The 15,956-nt window shown below is 40.5% G+C and overlaps 1 protein-coding gene across 1 annotated transcript; it reads left to right on the top strand.

Annotated features, from left to right (window-relative positions):
- The first annotated feature begins 8,753 nt into the window (after nucleotides 1-8,753).
- Nucleotides 8,754-15,200, top strand: CXCL13 (C-X-C motif chemokine ligand 13). Its single transcript, XM_086407576.1, has 4 exons — nucleotides 8,754-8,899; nucleotides 10,476-10,608; nucleotides 14,042-14,119; nucleotides 14,418-15,200. Exons 1-4 carry the CDS (start codon nucleotides 8,836-8,838, stop codon nucleotides 14,470-14,472), a joined length of 330 nt encoding a protein of 109 aa, XP_086263702.1. The 5' UTR covers nucleotides 8,754-8,835; the 3' UTR covers nucleotides 14,473-15,200.
- The last annotated feature ends 756 nt before the right edge of the window (nucleotides 15,201-15,956 follow it).

Below are 15,956 nucleotides of genomic sequence, written 5' to 3'. Positions count from 1 at the left end.
CGCTGTTGGTGGGAATGTAAGTTGGTATACAGTAACTACTGAAAACAGGATGGAGATTCCTCAAAAAACTAAAAATAGAGTTGCCATTTTATCCAGCAATCCCACTCCTAGGCATGTATCTGGAGAAAGCTCTAATTTGAAAAGATACATGTATCCCAAAGTTCATAGCAGCACTATTTACAATAGCCAAGATACGGTAACAACCTAAATATCTACTGACAGACGTTAGATAAAGAAGATATCGGGTATATAAATGATGGAATATTACTCAGCCATAAAAAGAATGAAATAGTGCTATTTGCAGTGATATGGATGGACCTAGAGATTAGCATACTTAAGTAAAGTAAGTCATAAAGGGAAAGACAAATATCGTATAGTATTACTTATATGTGGAATCTAAAATATGACACAGATAAACTTGTTTACAAAATAGAGACAGACTTACAGACATAGCAAACAAACTTACAGTTATCAAAAGGGAAGGGGGGAGGGATAAATTGGGAATTTGGGACTAGCAGATACAAACCACTATAATGTAAAACAGATAAAACAGGGTCCTATTGTATAGCACAAGGAACTATATTCAATATCCTGTAATATATCATAATGGAAAAGAATATGAAAAAGAATATGTATGTATAACTGAATCACTTTGTTATACACCGGAAACTAACACAACATTGTAAATCATTTCCAGCCCTGGTACAACACACTGTTATTGAGAATAAATATAACTGAAGCCATAGGAATAGGGCTAGAGAAAAAACTTTTAATATCCAGGTACAGCCAATGATGAAGGAAGTATTCATTTGGAATACAAAATTAAAATATTTAAAAAGGTGTTAACCTGTGAACTTCAGACTCCTAGTGGGGGGCGGGTGGTGGTGAAAGGGATTGCAAGGGGTCCTCAAGTCTATCTTTTGAAAGGTGGGGTGGAGAGCGAGGGAGTGAGGCAAGAGATGGAATTGCAGAGAATGCCAGGATCCACAGAAGGGCTGATGCATATAAGGACAGTGAGAAGCTACTAGAATACCAATGACATAATCAATTTTGTGTCCTGAAAAGATGATTCCAGCTGCAGTGTAGGAAATGGGTCAGAAGGGAGATGGAAAGAGAGCAGTTAATGGGCCAGGAGATCAGCCCTGGGATTTCTTTAGAGGGAATGATGCTGAAGCTGAAACTCCAGTACTTTGGCCACCTCATGAGAAGAGTTGACTCATTGGAAAGGACTCTGATGCTGGGAGGGATTGGGGGCAGAAGGAGAAGGGGATGACGGAGGATGAGATGGCTGGATGGCATCACTGACTCGATGGATGTGGGTCTGGATGAACTCCTGGAGTTGGTGATAGACAGGGAGGCCTGGTGTGCTGCGATTCATGGGTTCGCAAAGAGTCGGACACGACTGAGAGACTGAACTGAATGGAACAGGAGTTCTGACAATGGTGGTTTGGAGTAAGGGGTGGTGATACAAGTGAGGAAAGTAGGCAAAGCCAGATACAAGTGGCTGCTCTTGGAGATAAAAATGGGGATTAAAAGTTCATATCGTCAAAGCTATGGCTTTTCCAGTAGTCGTGTACAGACGTGAGAGTTGGACCAAAAAAAAGCTGAGTGCCAAAGAATTGACGCTTTTGAACTGTGATGCTAGAGAAGACTCTTAAGAGTCCCCTGGACTGCAAGAAGATCAAACCAATCAATCTTAAAGGAAATCAACCCTGAATATTCATTGGAAGGATTGATGCTGAAGCTGAAGCTCCAATACTCTGGCCACCTGATTTGAAGAGCCAACTCACTGGGAAAGACCCTGATGCTAGGAACGATTGAAGGCAAGAGGAGAAGTGGGCAGCAGAAGATGAGATGGTTGGATGGTATCACCAACTCAATGGACATGAGTGTGAGCAAATTCTGAGAGACAGTGAAAGACAGGGAAGTCTGGCATGCTGTAGTCCATGCGGTCACAAACAGTGGAGCAGGACTTAGCGACTGAACAACAACAAGGGAGAGGAAGGAATTAAAGATGACTTCTTGGTTTCTGAGCAACTAGGTATCATTTACTCAGACTTGGAATACTGCAGGTAAAGCAGATTTTAAACTAAGTTCAGTTTGGGATATGATTGGTTAGAGGAATCTCAGCAGCCTCTATGTAGCCGTGACCACCAGGCTATTGAATAGATACTGATGTGAGTGGATGTCCATCTAAATTGGAAGTATGGAAGAGACAAGCTTGCCTTGGGGGAGACTGCACAGTGAGAAGAGAATCTTAAAGTCTGGTTAGACAAAGAGGAGACACTGACAAAGGAATATAAGGACAAGAGGATTATCTAGAGACACCTGGGGCTGTAGAACAGCAGACATTACAGAGTGATACACCAAAACCTTCTAAGTTAAATAAAGGTGCTCTTTCTGGAAACCGTTGACTTTTATTCTTAGCATCCAGAACCCCATCCATACATGGTGATAACATAAATGTATTGATAGCTAAGATAAAGGCCTTCCCTGGTGGCTCAGTGGTAAAGAATCTGCCTGCTAATGCAGGAGACACAGGTTCAATCCGTGAGTTGGGAAGATCCCCTGGAGAAAGAAATGGCAACCCATTCCAGCATTCTTGCCTGGGAAGTCCCACGGACAGAGGAGCCTGGTGGGCTACAATCCATGGGGTTGCAAAAGAGTTGTATATGATTTAGCGACTCAACAACAACAAGCAAAGATAAAAAAGCAGATGATGAGTTAATATGTTCATTATAGAATCTTTACAGCGGAAAGAGAATGACTTTTTTGTTACAGCTTACTGGGCTGAGCTGGAAAACTTGACCATCACTTTAACATCGGTAGGGGGTAGCCTCACTGTTCTCAGAAAACTTTCTAATCACAGAAGCTTCACACTCAGCTGCTGCTGGGCCTAACGTGACTGCAGGCCAGAGAACTGATGCACAATCTGATTTTGCAATCTCAGGGCCAAGAAGTTGGACAGGGCCCAGAATTTGTTGGATTACTTCAGAGTTTTAGGGGTTTTTCTCCCCTCTCTGAGGAACATTTCAGCCTAATGAAGAAAGTCTCAAAACCCACAATATTTAATTTCTTTAAAAAGCAATCAACCAAAGTCAGATAATGCTTTGAACACAGAAATAACAGGCAACACATCCCTCTTGTCAGTACGGCAGGATCTTTACTGGTGGGCCTGCCTTTCCCTTTCAGCAGGCTGGTTTTGTAAGTAACATCGCCACCTAGCAGTCTTCTTCTGGAAAAATCACCAGCCGAATACAGAGGAAAAAAGCTTTAGACAGTTTAGATTTGTCTGGGATTCACTATGTGTGAGATGAATTTGAGTAAAACTTGAAATGTGAATGTAATTACCTTTGAGAATATCTTTTCCTCAAATACGGGTATTGAAATGATTCTCTGATAAACAACCTTATAACAGGCTGTAATAAGCAATTCCGTCAAGATGAAAATGATGGCAAAAGGCAAAACAGTCAATTGATAAAACCTCAGTACATTTGTAGCTAATATAAGCCTCCACTGGTGGCTTCTTAGGGAAAAGAGATCAGTATTTTTGTTCAAAGTGTATAGTGGGGAACAGTTTCTTGGCAAGAGAACCTTTATATAAGAAATCACATGTGTCCAATGGAAACCTAAGTGACATTTTAATTCATGTCAGGAGCTTGACTCACAAACTAAGCCAAAGTTGCTTCTTAAAAAAGACGAATAAGCACTTGAAAATCTGCTGGGCCAGATTGTACCTATAGTCAACACTAATGTATCATACACGTAAAAATTAAGAGGATAGATTTCACGTTGTGTTCTTATCACAATAGAACAAATTGAAAACAATAAACTTTTGTGTTTTCACAAAGGTAAAAAACCTAACATTTATTGAGTGCTTACTGTTTGCCCAAACACTGAGCAAAGCACTTTTCCATCACTGGTAGATTCCCTGTGTTGCTGTTGTTTAGTTGCTAAGTTGTGTCCGACTATTTGCGACCCCATGGACTGTAGCCCACCAGGCTCCTCTGTCCATGGGATTTCCCAGGCAAGAATACTGGAGTGAGTTGCCATTTCCTTCTCTGGGGAATCTTCCTGGTCTAGGGATTGAACCCGGGTCTCCTGCAGCTGAGCCACCATGGAAGCCCCAGGGAAGCCCCTATAGGTCTCTCCAAGAAGGTATCACTGTTACTAGTGCCAATGGCACAGAGGAACTGAACCATGGGGACAGCATAAGGCAGTAAGTCTTGGAGTCAGGATGCAAACCCAGATGAGTCTGATTTCAGAACCTGAGCTCTTACCTGCTAGGCTGCAATACTTTCCTGCTATGCTAAATGTCAGATGTGCAGCAAGTTAAACACTAGTTAATAGAGAAAGTTTCTCTTTTCTAGTCGAGTTGCTTTTGAAATGGCATGAAAGAAAATGCTCTCAATTTGGTCACAATGGCATTTGTCTCCTATGATATTACAAGCTACTTAAAAATTACCAGAATTTTATCCCTTGAATCATTTTAAACTCTGCCCTGGATCCTCTGATCAATGCCTTTAACTAGCTAGACTGGTAGGTACTTTGACCAATCATGCTGTCTCTTTAGTGACATTTTGCTATTTTTTAAAGATTTTTTTTTCTTGATGTGGACCATTTTTAAAGTCTTTATTGAATTTGTTACAATATTGTTTCTGTTCTCTGTTTGATCCCAACCAGGGATCAAACCCACACCCCCTGTACTGGACGGTGAAGTCTTAACCACTGGACCACCAGCCAAGTCCCTCATTTTGCTTTTTGATATCTTGAGAGAGAATTCCCTTCTTGTACCTGTCAGTGATGTGCCTTTAGCCATCAGTGAGTCTGTCTGTCCTGTCCACTTTCACTAAGGGATCTGAGTATCATACCCTGAGGAGAGGATTTGTGCAAACATTTCTCTGCAGGTAATTTGTATATTGCATATGGCTCATGCAATATAGATCAGTGCTTCTCAGACTTTAAGGTTGCATTTAAATCACCTAGGAATCTTGTTAAAATGTAGGATCTGAGATTCTGCCTTTGTAACAAGCTCTTAGACAAAGCGAATGATGCTAGTCTGTGGACCACAATTTCAGTACCAAGGGGCTCAAGTATTCTTGCTGGGAAATCCTTGGACAGAGGAGCCTGGCAGGCTACAGTCCATGGGGTCGCAAAGAGTCAGACATGACTAACTGACAAGACAACAATAACTCAAAACTACCCAGTTTTCCTTGGGTCTGAGAGAAAATCTGGTTTGATTTCAAACTCAGGGAGAAAAAAAAAAACCCTCCCTATCATTTTCTCATTTTCCCTAAGTTTGTATATATATGATCATAAGAAATCAGGTTTGATATAAACCGAGTTAGGTTTTTATGTTTTCAAACAAAGGTATCTACAAAAATTACTTTTTAAATAAAAAATTTTCACGTGGGCCCTAAATCTATGGTTTCAAAACATTTTTTCTTCTTGGCTTCAAAGTTTTTGAAATGTATATCCCTGTTGTGAGTGAGATCATGGAGAATTTGACTTGAAACTTCTAGAACCATCTGGCTACTAAAGAGCTGCCCATTCTCCAATCCGACCTAGGGACAGGCAAGTAGAAAGTTTCTTTGGTCAGTATACACTAAATCCCAAACTCTGGACAATAAAAGGAACAAAATCAGATTTTAGAACTGTTGTGAAATTAGCTCCTTGACAGTCCTTTTTAAATAAGAGCCAACTGTGGAATTTCCTAGATTTATTCAGAGTTCTCTTTCAGTTACCTTTGTTCCTATGCTTTTCCTGTTACTGTCAGCATCACTCATTTTTGTTCTGACAAGAAGATATACAATCTCTATAACAGGGGCAAATGGAAAACTCCTACATTGGGTCCCAAATTCAAATTGCACAAGTGGCCACAAGTGAAATGAATGAGACATAGTTAGAAATTGATCACATCAAAAGAAAAACAAATAATTCCCTGAAAATTCAATATAAATGACCAGAATAATGTTATTCAGCCAAGGGATGCAGTAGTAGAAGAACAATGCCTACGACAAAGGAGGTGATGAGTTTCCTCTGTTTTGTATTGGCAAAGCTATATTTGGGCTAGTGTGGTGTTTAGATGTGTGCATGCAAGAGCGTGTGTGTGAGAGAGTCAGACATGCAAGAGTGTGTGTGAGTGAGACAGAAGGAGGGGCAGTCATGATTTTAGGAGAAACAAAGAAAAAGATGAACAGATTTCAAAAAGATAATCCAGCTGGTGGTTTATCTTTCTGAAGATAAATGATTGGAAAAAATATGGTGAGAAAGCTTCAAACTGTCATAGATTAAAAGGATATTTACCTTTGAAATGTGTTGATTTGGGTTTTAGAGTGAAAGTTAAACCTACTGATAATGGATGAATGGGTGGATGGATGGGTAGACAGACAGGCCATTAACTGAACACATTCTAGGTGCCACGCACTCTGTCAAGAATTCTAAATAGACTACATAATTTTATTCTCCAAAAAAAAAAAATCCTTTACAATTAGTATTATCCTCATATGAAAACTGATAATTCTGAGGCATAGCAAACTAAAGTCATTGACCAGGTGACTCCATACTTTGTACTCTTAACATCCAGTTCACAGCCCTGTGGAGTGATCATTGGAAGTTCACTGCTCAGATCTCCCTCAAAGAAACACCTTGCTGGCCACCTGGGAGAAGTGCAGTCAGCCGACAATCTCCAGCTGCCAACATCCTCAGGCTCTGCTTCAGCTTTCTACCAGAGACCGTGCTGCTTCTGAGAAGCCCCTGCCAGTGACTGGACATGCCAGTGTCGGGGTAGAGGGGATGGTAGGGCTGGATCTCTGCCCACCATGGAGCTCATCTGATGGGCAGTCTATTCTTGGGATCTCCCGTTGAGTTGTCCCAGACTGTTAGATCAGTGTTGCAATCAGACGAGTGTTGCCTCACTGGGCAAACCCACTCCTGTCTCTTCCCCACTTTGATCTATCCTAGGAGTTAGTCGGTCTTCCCAGGTGGCTCAGACAGTAAAGAATCTGCCCACAGTATGGGAGTCCCAGGTTCAATCCCCAGGTCAGGAAGATCCCCTGGAGAAGGGAATGGCTAATCACTTCAGTATTCTTGCCTGGGAACCCCATGGACAGAGGAGCCTGGCAGGCTACAGTTCATGGTGTTGCAAAGAGTCGGACATGACTGAGCAACTAACACACACGTGTAGGAGTTAGTCAACAAGGGAAAAAAAAGGAAGAAAGAAATTTCTTCTTCTCCAACATCCATCTCAGCATCTGTTTCCTGGGAGGCCCAATTCACACACCGGATCTTCAAATATTTGGAGTCCCAACACATGAAAGAGCAATTGTTTTCATACAGTGATAAGCGGTTGAATTAGTATTATACAGTGACTGAAATAGTAGGGAAGTGGCTTTTATATGCACAGAAGGAAGAACTTTTTAACTGTTGTTGTTTAGTCACTAAGTCGTATGTGATTCTTTGCAAACCTGTGGACTGTAGCCCGCCAGGCTCCTCTGTCCATGGGATTTTCCAGGCAAGGATACTGAAGTGGGTTACCATTTCCTTCTCCAATTCTAACTACTAGAACTGCCCAGACAGTGAAATGGGCTGACTCAAGACTGATGAGTTCCTGGTCACCACAGTCATTTGGGCCAATTGGAGGACTGCTTGGCATACAAAGGCTGTATGTCATTACTATTATCCCCATCCCATACACTCTGGGGCATCTAACATGATGAACATCCACAGAGCTGAGTAGCAAAAATCAAATTAATTAATTAGGAAGCCACACCAGGAGGACCAAACCTCTGAGTTCTCAGTGGCTCCAAGCTTCTGGGTTCACACATCCACACTTGTAGACTTCCAAGGCAGCCCAGAGGTGCTCCTGGACAGATCAGCCTTTGCCCACATATTTTTCTTTTTCTTTTCTTTAATCAAAGCGCTCTAACAAGTGAGTTAAAGCTGTGGGTTCATTAGGCCCAGCTCATTTGGCCAGATCAAAACCAAACTGCACACATGCTTTATTAAACAGACTGTAATATGAGGTTCAGTTACTTGATGAAATTCTAATGATGCCCTCCACGGACACCCGGTTCTCAAGGTCAGTACCTTGCATACAAGAGCTAGAAAGATTCTCCTTTTCAGAGCTGTTATTAAAATTCTCCTCCCTTCAAGACACACCCACATCTATGAGGGGATACCCACTTGTTCTCTTCCAGGACTTCTATGATGGTGAGATTACATAAATAATCATGTATTTCAGACAGTGAAATAAGGTGTGGGAAAGTCTGATAGAAAAACAGTAACCTAGTCAGCATAGGGATTTGTCTATAAGGAGATATTCATTATGTCTACAAATATTTACTGAGCACCTATCAAAGGTTAGAGAAGCTTGCAGGTGCTAGAAACACAATGATGTGCCTGACAAGTTTCTGATTTCCTGGAGGATATATTCAGATGCCATTGAGACAGCCCACTGACCCTTCACTGAGAGCAGCAAGCAAAGCCACAATCCCTGATTGTGAACCTACAGAGAGAGTGCTGGGGAGTCTCCAAACTTCCCTCTCTTCCATCTCCAAATTCCTGCAACATCCCTGCCATTTAGAGTCCACATTTTCAAGAAATACTTTATTATACTACTAGTGCTCTGAAGCAAATGCATAAAATTTGCAAGAGGGGTTTAAAAAAAAAAGCAAGCTCAGCATATTGGGGAGCTTTTAAAACTGATGATGCAGCTGACCTCCTGGAGACAAAGGCAGTGGGAGGGCTTTACTGGTCTAAATAAATAGGAGTCTCTGGGCTGAGAACCCACAGTGTGGATCTGAAGCTGAAGTCTGAACTCCACCTTGAGGCAGAATGAGGTTCACCCCTGGAGCTCTGATTCTTATGCTGCTGGCCTTCAGCCTCTCTCCTGTCCATGGTGAGAACCTTCGCTTGTTATCATTTGTGCTTTGAGCTCAAGTGGTCTTCAGCCATTTCAATTTTTTTTCCAATCAGATAATGAGGGGAAGTGTGAATGAAGTGGGGGAAACTGCTCAACTGCTCCTAGATTTCTAAAAGTAAGGTGTTCAGAGATTTAACTCTTAGAGGCTGGAAACATTTGTATTGTTAAGACTGTCGTCCAGAGAAGGCGGAGATGCTGGAGGTCCCAGGTCCGTGGGACTGACACTCAGCAGCCTATTTCTGGCCTTTTTCAGATGCCTCTCTGCCTATAACTCATTTTTTCCAAATATCTCGTCTTCACTTTGCCTCTCAACGCTACCCCTTTTTGACCAAATGCTATTGACTCCAACCCGGTCTCCTGCAGGGATAGTCTAATACAATGTTTTAGGGTCAGCTCTGACATGAAACATTGTAAGTACAACAGGAGTCCTCAAGTACACACTTCTGCCAAGAAGCAGACTTCCAAGTCTAAACGGGGAGGATTTCTTTGTGTAAATAGGTAAATATCTAGCTAAAAGATAAATTTTTATGCAACTGAAGGGATCATCAGATTCCACCAGGAATTATCATGTGTAGGATGAGATACTTCGTTCAGGTGCAGAGGACCAGTTTTTGTTCTTAAAATGTGGGGATATTTTTTCCTGATTTTAACCCCGTTTCACGTCATTTCATTCTTTAAGACCCTCGTCTCTTTCTCCTTCCATGAAGCTTTTCCATGGCTGCTGGCAAAGTCCTCTGTTCTCATTCATGCAGTTTGGACTTTGGGGGAAATACAGCATTCTGTGATACTTTAGTTTTTGTTTCTTTGTTTCCCCCACTAAAGTGTAACACCTTTAGAGCCTGGTTCCTTTATTTGCAATTCTGTGTCCAGTGGAGTGGTGGGCACTAGAGTTAAAGAAAGTAGAATTCCTTGAAATGCATAAGACAGGTTACCTATTAAAGTAATGAGTACATTTTTTGTTGTTGAATACAAACAGTTGAATGTTTATAATTGGTAGTTTTTGATAATGATTTGCAACTGAGTTAGAGGACCAACAGATTAAACAAAAACAAAAAATATCTTCATGGTATTTCCTTAGAGAAAGAGGGCGGGTTCGGAGAGTAGGGGGTAATGATAAGAAAGAGCTCGATAGGGTTAAAACTTGATAATGCTCTGGGAGACTCAGTTAACTAGTTCATTTCTGGTTTTTTATGTATTAGGAGTGAAGATTGATCAATTTTATGTTGCATGAATTATAACTGAGTTATTAGTTCCCACAGTGGCCATTCTCAAATTTTATTATATGGGCAACCACCTGAGTACCAATATAATGATGTCACAAATTTTAATAGGTATTGTATTTTTAAAAAGCTGATTTTATTTTTAAGGTTTTGATAGAAAATGTTTGAAAATAAGCCAAGACAAGCAGAAATTCACAAACTAAAGGCATATGGGTGGAAGTATTGACTTGAAATATTTAAATCTTCAAATGCACAGTATGAAAGATTACCGATTAATTCTAGTTGTGAATTATATGCCAAAGGGATTAAAATAACTGATTCTATGTTTATAGGTGTTCTGGAGACCAATAACACAAACTTAAAGTGTAAATGCATTCGAAAGACTGTCAACTTTTTCCCCATTAGTCTCATTGAAAGACTTAATATCATCCCCCGTGGGCGTGGATGTCCAAACACAGAAATCATGTAAGTTGCAATAAAAAATAATGTATGCTTCCTTGAAGTGATTAACTTGGAGTATTACTAGCAATTAATTCTCAAACTAATAATGAGAATCAGTAAAACTTGTTAAGTACATACTTTGCAGGGGTATGGGTGAGGTCCTAGCTAACTCACATGCTTCGCGAACATTCACTCACTGTATTCTTTCAAGAGCCCTTTCAGGTATATCTGTTGTTACCATTCCTTTACAAATGCAGAAACTGAGGCTTAGGGAAGCTAGCTAACTGCCCTGAGGCATACCACTAGACAGGGCCAGAACCAAGATTCTTCTCTATTCCGTCAAACTCCAATTGCCAGCAGAAACAGAAAATTTGTTCCCTAGAAGTTAAAGAGCAAGAGAATAAGTACCCACATCAGTCCTTGGTCAGAATGTCTGTCTATCTTATGGAATCATCCTTTAAGTTCTGTCAACTGTGAACCCCTAACTCTGCTTTAAAAATTAGGCTAAGGGGACAGTAATGGCTACAAGAAATTTAATAGACATTTTCTTTTATTGTGATGGTATATCCTCTTTCAATAAGCCCTTTTCTGTACTCCCAGAGACATCTGTAGATTCCTTTATTAGGGCATTTTCCACGGCATATCAAATGAGACAAACATTGCATGTAAAGCCCCTAGTACAGTGCCAGACAGAGTAATAAATGTTCAGCAACTGTTAGCTGTAATTATTCGGCATCATTGTATTGAAAGATTCAGGTTGGTTTGTCTGTTTTTCTCTTTCATTCCATCAGAAAATAAATTCTTTACAGATAGAAATCAGACACTATTCATTTCCCTATTCCTGATGTTTATCCCTTTCTTTTCAGATGGGAGAGGGTCAGCAAATGTTGGATTGACTATTTTTAAAGGAGCTTGTAGATCTTTTAACTATCACTGCCTAGAACTGTGATTTCTTCTTCCTGGATCCACCTTGAATGAACCAAGGTGCCCCGCAGCACCTTGAACTACAGTCAGAGCATCCTTCTCAGGGCAGCCCTGGCTTGGCTTTCATTAGCAACTCTTCCCTTGGCTGCTTTAACCTTTGGAAATATTTGTAAGCAGCTACTTTTTGTTTGGGCTTCCCTGGTGGCTCAGATGATAAAGAATCTGCCTGTAATGGGGGAGACCTGGGTTCAAACCCTGGGTTAGGAAGATCCCCTGGAGGAGGGCATGGCCACCCACTCCAGTATTCTTGCCTGGAGAATCCCCATGGACAGAGGAGTCTGGCAGGCTACAGTCCATGGGGTCGCACAGAGTCAGACACGACTGAATGACAAAGCACAGCGCTTTTTGTTTGTCCCATTTTGATATTAGGGCTTTGGGTTTCGGACTAGTTGTGCTTCACTTGTAATAAAGAAACATGGGATATCAAAAATAAGTAGGGATTTTTCTTTAGAAAGACATTACATTTCACTACTATCATTGACAATAAAAATTCTGACTAAACCGTGATTGTTGCCCTCCAACTTGGAGATGTGAAGTATAGTCATGACCTATTTAGGAGTAATTCCTCTGGCTGTCTAGAGCAGCAGTTCCCAGTCTTTTTGACACCAGGGACTGGTTTCATAGAAGACAGTTTTTCCACCGACCAGCATTGGGGGATGGTTTTGGGATGATTCGAGTGCATTACATTTACTATGCACATTATTTCTGTTATTATTACATCAGCTCCACTTCAGATCATCAGGTATTAGATCCCAGAGGTTGGGAACCCCTGGTCTAGAGAACAGAGGCTTTCTTCTGTTTTTTTATTACCAGTTTCTCTGTTATGAGTCAAGTCTCTCATCTCTCTACCAAGGGAAGTAATACACTCTAATTTTCTCTACTTAAACCTTAATTGTTTTAAAGTGAAAAAAATTTATCTTCTCACCAGAGTCTACATTTCTGAATTTTAACTAGATATATAAGCAAAAGTTGCAAATAATTATGAAAAATTCATGGCAGTCAGTAGTGAAAATACTCTAGTCCAGACAGTCAGAAATCTGTATTTCTATCATGAATTCAGAAACCAAATTGGAAGGCTCTGGCCAAGAGCCCAACAGGTCTATGACCTCCGATTCTGTAGTTTTCAATTACAAGAGTAGAGTTTCAAAGCTAGATGGATGGATCTTTGCCATCTGTCATTTTATAGCTAAAATGAGACACATCAAGAAATCACGTTTTGTTCAAAGTCACCCCAATGGACAGTAGACTCTCCCAGTTTGCTGTAAACTGGTAAACCTCATTTCTTTCACTGCTGGTAAGACATTTTGGCACTTGGTAACCATTCAGATATGCCCAGGTGGAGCAGTGGCTAAAACTGGGGGTTATGGAGTCAGCCAACCTTTATTTGAATCCTGCTTTATTATGCATTTCTTGTGCAATCTTGGACAAATTATTTAAAGTCTTCTTGAGGAAGCCTCAAGTTCCTCATCTGAAGGTGAGGAAATAGTATTTCCTTTAGCACAGGATTCTTGTGAGATTAATTGAGATAATTCATATTACCTGCTAAGCATAGTGGCTGGCACATTTTAAGTGCTTGATCAATATCAATGGATGATTATTCCCTACTGCCTTTCCCGTTGCTTAATTTTCAGAACATTGAAGTCTTGCTCACTGATGGTTCCATCAAATGCAGGTGTCACTCAGAGAAATTGGCTCTGTAAACCTCTCCCACAGTAAATTTCATTGGATTTTTTTTCACATAAAAGGTCTTTAAGAGAGAGTTTTCTTTAGTCTATTTTGTTTTCCCAAGCTCAGTGGACAAACACATTTTAAAGATATTATGATACAGCTTTTGGATAAAAATGGCAATCCACTTCAGTACTCCTGCCTGGAGAATCCCATGGACAGAGGAGCCTGGCGGGCTGCAGTCCATGGGATCACAAGAGTTGGATAAGACTTAGTGACTAAACGGGCTTCCCTGGTGGCTCAGCTGGTAAAGAATCCACCTGCAATGCAGGAGACCTGGGTTTGATCCCTGGGTTGGGAAGATCCCCTGGAGAAGGGAAAGGCCCACTCCAGTATTCTGGCCTGGAGAATTCCACAGACTGCATACTCCATGGAGTCACAAAGAGTCAGACACAACTGAGTGACTTTCACTTTCACTTTAGCGACTAAACCAACATCTTAAAACTTCAGGAGTGAGCCAAACTTGGAGTCTGTTATTTGTTCTGTCTCCAATTCATGCAAAATTGTCAGCAAAATACTAACCTCTTACAACTGAGAGTCTGTCAATTCATATTCAGTTCCACCAACTCACACAGTGAGTCTCAAATGGGGATTTTCTTAATGATCAGACTTCATGCTGCAAATAACCTGCTTCACATCTAAAACTGCCCACCTCCTAATATATCTCATGTGGGAATCTTTTTTTTTATACTCAACTCTTTCCTAAAATGCAGGACTGATTGCTTTATTTTTATTTATTTCCCCCCAGAGTCTGGATGAAGAATAAGCTAGTTATCTGCTTGAACCCTCAAGCCAAATGGACACAAACACTAATCAAAGTGTTAAGGTGAGTCAGGCATAGCCACGGTTTGTAGATTTCAATTGTACTGGAGGGTTTCCTTTTTCCAAATAGTCAAAATGGGGGTCACTTTAAATTTATGAAACATTACTAAGACAAATACCCATTCTTCACTATTATTACTTATCAGATGGAGTTGAGATGCCTCATTCTGGCAGCTCGGTGAACTAACCTGGAAACCAGTGGGCACAAAATTCCTTATTTGAAATCTCCAGGGGAAAGCCACAGTTTCTGGCAAGTCTTTCTCTAAGCCTGACTCTCTTGTCTTATTTTTGTCTTCTCACAGCAAACGTATTTTGTCAACTTCACCAGCTCCAGTGGTTAAGAAAAGGAGTGACTGATGCCAATATTCCCATCAAGGACACCTGTGTTCCCCCAACATTCCTGCTCCGGGTTTTAGTTTTGTGTTTGGTTGAATCTTTTCCAGAAAAAAGATCTTCCCTATCTGCTTTATTTTAAAAATACAGTACCCTACAAACTCAGAGTTTGGAGGAGGAGTCATTAAGGAGGAAAGTTTCTTTAAGGCTAGTTCCTTCATTATAAATGATAAAGGTTACTTTCAATAATATACCTGTTGTTGAATGCTGAATTTTCCTACAAAACAAGTGGCTTGAATTAAGGAGGAAATGATGGAATGCATTTCAATCATTTTACACCCTAAGAATAGCAAGCTTCCATAAGAGATTTAAAAAGCTGCCTGGGAAACCCATGGAATTTTAGCCTTACAAGAAACAGAGTGTTCACATAATATACATCCTTCATTTAAAAGCTCACTATTGAGAGAAAAAAGGTCCTTCTACTTTTAAAGATTTCCTTTATAAGATTTACTCTCACAGATAAAGCTAAGAACACTCAAAGACCCCCAGACTTAAATTCATAAAATTTTCAGGAAAAGCATTTAAAGGGTGATATTTAGATGTATTCTTTCATGCATTTGCTTTGATGAACTTTTTTTAAAAATCACATCTTGCACAGACTTTTTTCTTTTTTTCGTCTTCAGTGTTCAATTCTTTAATGCTTTCTATTAATCTAATGCTGTTCAATAAACTTAAGCAAATGTTTTATTTAATTATGAGCAATTCATTCTTAATGGAGCATTTTTTCAGAAGTCTGCTCGTGAAACCATTTACCCCCAATTAGGACTTGAAGCCATGTGCTCAGACTCAAACCCAACCAAAACCCAGTTTGGGAGTGGAATTCACATGGCCAAGGCTTGAACCCAGACAAAATCCATGGTCTTCCAACAGAGATCACTGACCTGGTTTCAGGACCTAATGAAGTTCAGGTTCTTTGATGAGAGACAAAGTGATAGCTAAGAAGTGGATTTATTCAGAGAAACACACTCCATAGACAGAGTTTGGGCCATGGCAGAGGGTGAGTCAGTGGTCCCAAAATGTGTTTTATGGGATGGGTAATTTCATAGGCTAATGAGTGGGAGGATTATTCCAACTGTTTGGGGGAAGGGATGGAGATTTCCAGGAATTCAGCCACTGCCCACTTTTTGGTCTTTTGGTGGTGCCTTGGAACTGCCATGGTGACTCTCAGTGTGTCATTCAGCTTGCTAATTGAGGATCAAGGTCTAGTCGAAGTTGACTTGTCTGCCATTTTGGACCCATGAGATTCTAATTGATTTGTGTTGTGTCCTGGGGCTATGTAATTCTTTCAAAACTTGTTCCCTGCCCCCTTCCCTCCTGTTTCACTCCAAGCATGCTCAGGTTCCAAGCTCTATTTGGTTCCCTCTTTTGTTTTTTGCTTTTGATTTTTAGATTTATTTTTACTAAAGGTTTCTTGGGAGGGAGTAAAGAGTATCTATAAATGCTACATT

The sequence above is a fragment of the Bos grunniens genome, chromosome 6, assembly GCF_055505025.1.
Source record: "Bos grunniens cultivar Pamir isolate PY7600 chromosome 6, Bosgru_T2T1.0, whole genome shotgun sequence".
NCBI classification, from domain to species: Eukaryota; Metazoa; Chordata; class Mammalia; order Artiodactyla; family Bovidae; genus Bos; species Bos grunniens.
The sequence above is the reverse complement of the archived record's forward strand: the minus strand, read 5'-3'. Positions and strand labels throughout refer to the sequence as shown.

What these genes read in the sequence shown, in the direction of transcription:
- CXCL13 (XM_086407576.1), top strand. Translation starts at nt 8,836, where the DNA reads ATGAGGTTCACCCCTGGAGCTCTGATTCTTATGCTGCTGGCCTTCAGC. An exon ending in CAGCCTCTCTCCTGTCCATG is followed by an intron (nt 8,900 to 10,475) that starts GTGAGAACCTTC and finishes CTATGTTTATAG; the next exon opens with GTGTTCTGGAGACCAATAAC. An exon ending in ACACTAATCAAAGTGTTAAG is followed by an intron (nt 14,120 to 14,417) that starts GTGAGTCAGGCA and finishes GTCTTCTCACAG; the next exon opens with CAAACGTATTTTGTCAACTT.